The sequence below is a fragment of the Orcinus orca genome, chromosome 1, assembly GCF_937001465.1.
Source record: "Orcinus orca chromosome 1, mOrcOrc1.1, whole genome shotgun sequence".
Classification (NCBI taxonomy): Eukaryota; Metazoa; Chordata; class Mammalia; order Artiodactyla; family Delphinidae; genus Orcinus; species Orcinus orca.
In genome coordinates, this window is record NC_064559.1 from 127,675,136 (window position 1) to 127,682,933 (window position 7,798).

The 7,798-nt window shown below is 39.9% G+C and overlaps 1 protein-coding gene across 5 annotated transcripts in view; it reads right to left on the reverse strand.

The window, feature by feature from the left end:
• Positions 1 to 7,307, reverse strand: part of PTBP2 (polypyrimidine tract binding protein 2) — an 83,747-nt gene extending 76,440 nt beyond the window's left edge. For 3 of the 5 annotated variants that reach the window (XM_004263059.4, XM_012533520.3, XM_012533516.3), the window contains exons 1-2: positions 7,190 to 7,301; positions 5,489 to 5,519 (exon numbers count right to left, since the gene is read on the reverse strand). In XM_004263059.4, coding sequence (XP_004263107.1) covers positions 5,489 to 5,519; positions 7,190 to 7,197 — 39 coding nt within the window. In that variant the 5' untranslated portion in view covers positions 7,198 to 7,301. Of the gene's footprint in view, positions 1 to 5,488; positions 5,520 to 6,256; positions 6,475 to 7,189 lie in introns of those variants that run through there. The other 2 variants (XM_004263058.4, XM_033433414.2) reach the window with 2 other exon arrangements.
• Positions 7,308 to 7,798: the final 491 nt, after the last annotated feature.

The window sequence follows — 7,798 nt, forward strand, 5'->3', positions numbered from 1 at the left end:
TGCTATAAATCCTAAAACAGCTATCAACATAACAAAACAGCTATAAGCTAATCAGCTAAAGAGATTAAAATGGAATTAAAAAAATTACTCAATCCAAAAGAAAGCAGGAAAAAAAAAGGGAATGAAGAACATAAGAGACAAAACAACAAAGTGGTACTTTTAAAACTAACCATATTAATATAACAATAGTGACTGTGAAGGGTCTCAACAACCAAAAGAAGAGGGTGTAAGATAGGATTTAAAAATCAAGTCTCTATTTTATGCTGTCTACAGGAAATACACTTTAAAATCTAAGGATACAAATAGTCTGAAAGTAAGATAATGGAAAAAGATATACCATGTAAACTGTATTCAAAAGAAAGCCAAGATGGCTGTATTAATATCAGAAAAAGTAAGCAAAGAAATTTTAAAAAAAGAAAGCAAAGAAATTTTTAAAAATTTTAAATTTTAAAGCAAAATAGATTACCAGGGATAAAAAAGGTCACTGCATAATAATAAAGGGGTCAATGAATCAAGAGGACATAGTAATCCTGAACGTTTATGTGCTAATTATAACTTCAAAAACATAAAGCAAAAACTGGTAGAACTGCAAGGAAAAACAAACAAATACACAATATAGGAGATTTCAATATCGTTTTCTCAATAAGTGACAGAACAATAAAAAATCAGGAAAGGCAGCTCACTTGAGCAACACTACCAATAAACATGACCTAATTGATATGCATAGAACACAACAATAACAGAATGCACATCCCTATCAAATGCACTTAAAACAGGATATATATTTGAACCATAAAACAATAAAATAATTACAAAGATTCAAGTCTTACAAAATGTTCTCTAAGCACAATGGAATTAAATTAGAAATAAATAACAGAAAAATACATGGAAAATTCCAAATACTTGGAAATCAAATACTTCTCAATAACCCATGGGTCAAAGAAATAAAAAAGCATATTGGAATGTATTTTGAACTGAATGAAAAGAAGTATAAATGTCAAAATTTGAGGGATGCCATGAAAGCAACACTTGTATGAAAATACATGGCATTAAACCTCTCTATATTAGAAAAGATATGTCAACTACATCAACTTCAATGTTAACTAAGAAGAGAGCAAACTAAATACAAAGCAGAAAAACATTAAAACAGAAGAAATCAATAAAATGGGAAAGAGAAAACTCCATGAAACCAAAAGCTGATTTCTGTTTTATATTAATGAAATCAATAAATAAATCTTTAGCCAGACTGATAGGGAAAAGACACTATCAATACCAGGAACAAGAGAGGCAACATCACTATAGATTCTACAGATAATAAAAATATTAAAATGTAATACAACAAACAACCCTATGCAAATAAGTTCAGCAACTCTGATGAAACAGACTAATTCTATTAAAACAAAATTACCAAAGCTCACTCCAGAATAATGTGAATAGTCCTGTATCTATTCAATAAATTGCATGTGGTTTAAAACCTTCCCACAAAGAAAACACCAGGCCCACACAGCTTCACTAGTGAACTGTACCAAACTTTTAAGAAAAAAATATATCATTTAAGTAATTTACCCTAATATCAGGAAAAAAGTAAGGCGGCCTGCTCTCATCATTTAAATATTGTACTAGATGCCACAGGCAAGAAAAACAAAAGGCATCCAGATAATAAATATGATGAACAGTGTATATATAAAATCTGACGGCATCTACCAAATAGCTGTTCGATCTAATAAATGAGTTTGGCAAAGGTGCTGAATACAAGAGCAATGGGCATAAATAATCTGTATTTCTATATATTAATAACAAATACACATTTGATTTTTTTTTTTGCGGTACGCAGGCCTCTCTCTCACTGCTGTGGCCTCTCCCGCTGCGGAGCACAGGTTCCAGATGCGCAGGCTCAGCGGCCATGGCTCACGGACCCAGCCGCTCCGCAGCATGTGGGATCTTCCCGGACCAAGACACGAACCCGTGTCCCCTGCATCGACAGGCGGACTCTCAACCACTGCGCCACCAGGGAAGCCCTGATTTTTTAAATTACTTTAAAATAGCACCAAAAAACACAAAATAAGGCTAAATCTGACCAAAAAAATACAAAATCTATACAGTGAAAACTAAAACAATGCTGAAAGAAATGAAAGACCTAAGTAAATGGAAAGATAAATTGTGTTCGTGGATGAGAAAACTCAACATTAAGATGTTAATTTTCCCCAAATTGCTCTACTGATTCAAGTTAATTTCAATTAAATCCCAGCAGGCCTTTTTGTAGAAACTGACTCACAGGAAAATGTGAAGGACCCAGAAGAGCCAAAACAACTTTGAAAAAGAACAAAGTTCTACTTGATTTCAAGATTTAATATAAAACTACAGTAATTAAAACAGTACGCTTTTGTCTACTAGGTAGACAAAAATGGGTCAATGGACGAGAATACAGTACAGAAACAGAATCATACGTACATACATAACTGATTTTTGACACAGGTGCAAAGCCAGTTCAATGAAAAAAATAGTCTTTTCAATGAGTGTTGCTAGAAAAAGTGTCCATATGGAAACCCAAAAAACCTTGATTCATACATTGCACCATATTAAAAAAATTAATTCAAAAAGACTTAAATGCAAAACTAAAAACTGTAAAACTTCTATTAGAAAAAAGAGAAGAAAATCATCGTGACCTTGGGTTACACCAAGATGGCTTAGATATGACCAAAAGCAGGAGCCACACCAAACCAAAAAAAAATACACACCACAGAACACCTGGTAAACTGAAATTCATCGGAATTAAAAACTGCTGCACTACTGCTCTTCAAAACACTGTGGAGAGAATGAAAACACAAGTGGCAGAAAATATTTTAAACCATATATCTGATAAAGAACTTGTAACCAGAAATGTAGACTTCTCAAAACTCAAAGAAATAAATCAATTTAAAAAGTGGACAAGAAATTTAAAATGACACTGTACCAAAGATGATACACAGCTTGAAAACAGCCCATGAAAAGATGTTCAGCACCAAAGACATTAGAGAAATGCAAATGAAAACCACAAAGATTACGACTTCACATCCACTAGAATCTCTATAATCAAAAAAAACCAGACAACAGGCACTGGAGAGGATGTAGATGGACTGGAAATCTCATACCCTGCTGGTGGCAATGTAAAATAGTATAACCACTTTAGAAAATAGTTTGCAGTTTCTTAAAAAGTTAAACATATGCCTAACCATATGGTCTAGCCATTCCAATCATAGGTATTTCCCCAAGAGAAATGAAAGCTTACATTCACAAAAAGACCTGCACAGGAATGTTCACAGAAGCTTTACTTATTACAGCCCAAAACTGGAAACAATCCAAATGTCCATCAAGAGTTGAGTGGATAAACAAATCGCTGTATATCCATACAATGCAATACTACAAAGCAATAAAAAGAAATGAACTACTGATACACAATATGGGTGAAATCCCAAAATAAATATGCTGAGTGGAATAATCCAGGCAAAAAGAAGGTACATACTGTATGACTATTTGTTTAAAATTCTAAAAATTGCAAACTCATCTATAGTGACAGAAAGCAGATCAGTGGTTGCTTGGGGAAAGAAAGGCAGATGGGAGAGATTACAAAAGGGCAAAATGATACTTCTGGGGTTCATTATCTTGATTGTGGTGATAGTTCCATAGGGGTATACATGTCAAAACACTAGTATACCTTAAATATATGCAGTTTATGTCAAATTGTATCTCAATAAAGCTTTTTTTAACGACAAGATATGGACCAGTACACACGGCATGAATCCATATGTGTCGCTAAACAAGGATGTTTATATGTGTGCTAATATATAAACTAATAATTTCAGGAAAAAATGCACCAAAAATAATGTTAACATAATTATCTACACCTAAGAAACAGGACTTGATATCAGGGAGAAATACTTTTCACTTTAAATTTTTTTTAACCATGCACATTATTTTTTTTTTTATTTCATAAAAGCTTAATTACTTGTACCTAAGTCTGACGCCAAAGCAAAAATTCTTAACCATTATCCTAGAAAATTATTTAAAACATAACTTTAGTTATCAAAACTTTTATATTAAACACTGGACAAAAAAATTGGCTAGCAATTACTTTTATATCATTTTCTAATGTTTTCTCTTCAAACTACTAATACAGAAAACTGCCAATAAACCCAATATGTACATCCTCTTCCAGGCATCCTCATTTCTCTCTGCTTGTTCGGGGTCCTGTGAGTTCCTTTTCTCCTCATCCAGTAACAGTTGACAACTCAGACTTGAATCATTTATTCTTTTAAAAAATTCACTTCCAGAGGCTGTTTGGATGGTAACTATAATATCTACATCTTGCACTCTCAACTTAGAAAACAGCATTGCCAAATAAAAATAAATACACCTTCCCACTCATCATTTCTCCCCCAATCTACATAATATGAACTTGACAAGCCTAAATATTAAAGCATGGACAAGTACTTAGTTTACTAGATACAGAGGACAGAAAATAAGCAAAACGCAAAATATCTCCAAAAGCGTTCTGATTAATATCACACTGTTATGGATGAAATTTTAAGAATTCCAAAAATTATTTGGAACAATCAGCATAACTGGACTAAGCACACAGCCTCTCAAGCCTACTCACACTTGAAGGGGGGAAATGTCACTGCATCCAATGTCATTGCATCCAACAAGTATCTTAGTACTAGGCTTGGAAGATGGTGTCAGGCTTGGAAAATTGAAGATTTAAGACAAGAACCATGCCCTAAGAGGGCAGAAAGGCTTACAAACAAAATTTATAATAAATCACGATGTTAAAATATGCAAGGATTCAAGGAAATGAAACGCCTAAGCACTAGAACTAACGTTTAAAGTATGAGTAGTTTTCCTGGCCATAGTGAGTGAGGAAAGATTCCAAACAATCTCTACCATAAGGCCTATCTTTCTTTAACAGACACACAAACCAGCTTTATAACTTCTGACTCAAATTTGAAGCTAACTGCCTAAACAAGTTTCTTTTCTCTTTAAAGATCAGAGTAACTGATTTCTAATGAGGCTTATTATTGGTGAAAATATTTTAGTCTTCGTAAGACAAAAGCAGAGCTAAAAAAATCTTAGATTACTAAAATTATATGATTTAGGTCAAATCACTTATCTGTCCATTTAAAACCATCATATCCTCTCAGAAAATTGGGTTATTTTCTATTCACAAGAAGCCATGTCTGAAAGCTTTTTAAATTCCTTGAACACCATTCATAACTATTTTAAAATGTTATTCTCATAGGCTGCCTTTCTAAAAAAATTTATGGTTGTTGTCTATTTAGATTAAAACTATTTATATAAACCAACTTTAAAAATTGAACAAAACACTTTACACTTGAATTTTGTAAGCTGTATTATAGTTTTCAAAAGCCAACAGAAAGTTTCCACTAATGATGATAGTATGCTCAGTTGACTGAGGAATCCAGTTTTCATTAGTTTTAAACTTTTTTCCTACCTTCACGCCAACTGCAACTTCAGTGACAATTCTGTAATGAAAAAAACAAGTTTCAACCTCTTGTTCTTCAAATGGTCATTGTTTGAAACTTTTTAGGGTACTTCATCATTCATGAATTTTCCACTCACAACGCAGACAGAAAACAAAGATGGTCAGTGGCCCATAATCAACTTGGCTTTCTAGAAATGACTTTCAAAGGTGTGATGAAACTCACCACACTTTTGGTATTTTTTAACACTTCAAATAGCAAACTGAACAAACCCCCAAAGCCTATTAATACCCCTTTACCCTTTGATTTAAAACTTAACTCTTTAGTAATCTTGATAGAAACAGGAAACATGAATTCCAGGGCAAGTTTTGCCATCTATTTCCATATTGATCTGGGGGAAAGAGTGAACTTCTCTGGATTTGTTTCATCTGGAAAATAATCTCCAGAGAACCTCTAGGAAGATTCAAATTTTGTTAATCTGTTAACTTTTATGTGACCTGCACTTAGTTTCTTCACAAAATACCGAACTCCAGATGATTAAAATAAACTCACATTTTACTTCTGACCCTTCAAATACTGTCAATGATTCCAATAAACGTACTTTTTAAGTGATACTGTTTTCCTATGCCCCCAAACGGGATGAATACGGCTATATTTTCACCCTAAAGGGTGCCTCCTTTCTAACAATGAGTTAAATTATTAAAGAATCTTTTCAGATGGGGAGCGTTAAGTACCAGGGAGACCCTGGTCCGTATCATTTCCCGAAGCCCTTGCCTCACCTCACTTAGCACTATCGCCAGCCTCAAAGATGCAGCACGGCTCTGGCTTTTTGGAGTTGTTTTTGTTTTTCCAGAAACTGGTCAAAGTAGCTGAAAAGACGGCCCTGTGTTGACTATCTACTCTTGTTTCTGCCATGGCTCTTGGCCTTTGCCCATGTGACTGATGTCGACCACAAACACTTCGTTTTTGAGATGATTTAATTGCTGGGCCCTTCTGCCAAGCTTGGAACGATCTTAGGCCACACAGAAAGGCGTTTTTTCAGCCTCCCGCCCCCACTAGCGGACTCCAGTGAAAACAAAGGAGTGTGACATCTGCCCTCCCCCTTCCTCCCGCCACCGCACGCCTCCCCGCCCCCCCCCCTTCCCCCGCGGCTCCCACTCAGCCTTCCCGGGAGCTCCCGCCACCGGCATCTCCCCCAGCCGGAGCGGGCCGGGCCGGGCGAAACCGGGGAGGCTTGGGACGGCTTGGGGGGGCCTAGGTGGGGGCGGCCTCTCTCTCCGCAGGGAGCCTCCCACGCAGGCCTCGCTCTCCGGCCGCTACACCCGCTCCCAGCCGCGCCGCTCGCCCGCGGTCCGGGTCCCAGGTTACGGATCGAAATGGCTCCTAGAGGGGGCAGGGCCGGGCGAGACGTCCTGGGACCCCCCAGAGCCCATCCCCCGCTGCCCCGCCGGGGCCCGCTGTCTCCCCGGGGTCGTCGCCCCGCCGTCTCCCCAACGCCTGCCGAGTCCACAAGCCCGCTTTCTTCCCGTTTTCTCGACCAGAGCCCGCCAGGGGGAAGCCCAAGGAGGGGTGTGTGCGATGGGGCGGGGGTTGGGTAACGGCAGCCCAGCCCTGGGGAGGGACCGCCGGGGGGTTTCGGCCCGACCCCGGACCAGGCCGAAGGCGGGCCCCACTCCCCTCTCGCACACCTCCTCGCCGGCCTCGTTACCTACCCGTCCATTGCCGAACCGGACAAAGCTTCGCTCACAAGAACCGAGCCACGCAGCCGGCGAGACACACAAGCGGAGAGAAAATGGCGGCCAGGTCCCGACGGAAATTGCCGAAGGTGCCGGAGCGCACGGGGCAGCGCGCGGCAGCGGCGGCGGCGGAAAGAGCCGAGCGCGCCGGCGCCCGGCTGCGGGCGGCGAGCGGCGGGGCGCGGGAACGAGGGGGAGTGGGCGCAGCCGCCGTCGCCTCCTACGCGCCGCCGCGCGCGTGAGGCCCTCCGCCCTCCGCTCTCGGCGCTGTGGGCCGGGGCCTGCTGCTGTGCAGCGTGGCGTGCTCCGTTTCTTTTGTACGTTCCTCTCCGAAGTCCCTGTTGCCCTCCTAGGGCGCTGTGGGTGCGACACCGCCCAACCCTCCACACCCACTGCCTTAGACCTCGGGAGCGTGGTCACTGGACCGCAGGACTGCCCCCAGGCAGCCTCCACTTTTCCCTCCAAATCAGGCTCCAAGTTGGCTCCCCCCTCGACCTAGGCGGGCCAAGGAAAACCTATTTTATAGCTTTTTTTTCTATGCCATCTTTTATTTGCAGACCTCTCCATCCTCTTAAAAAACAAACA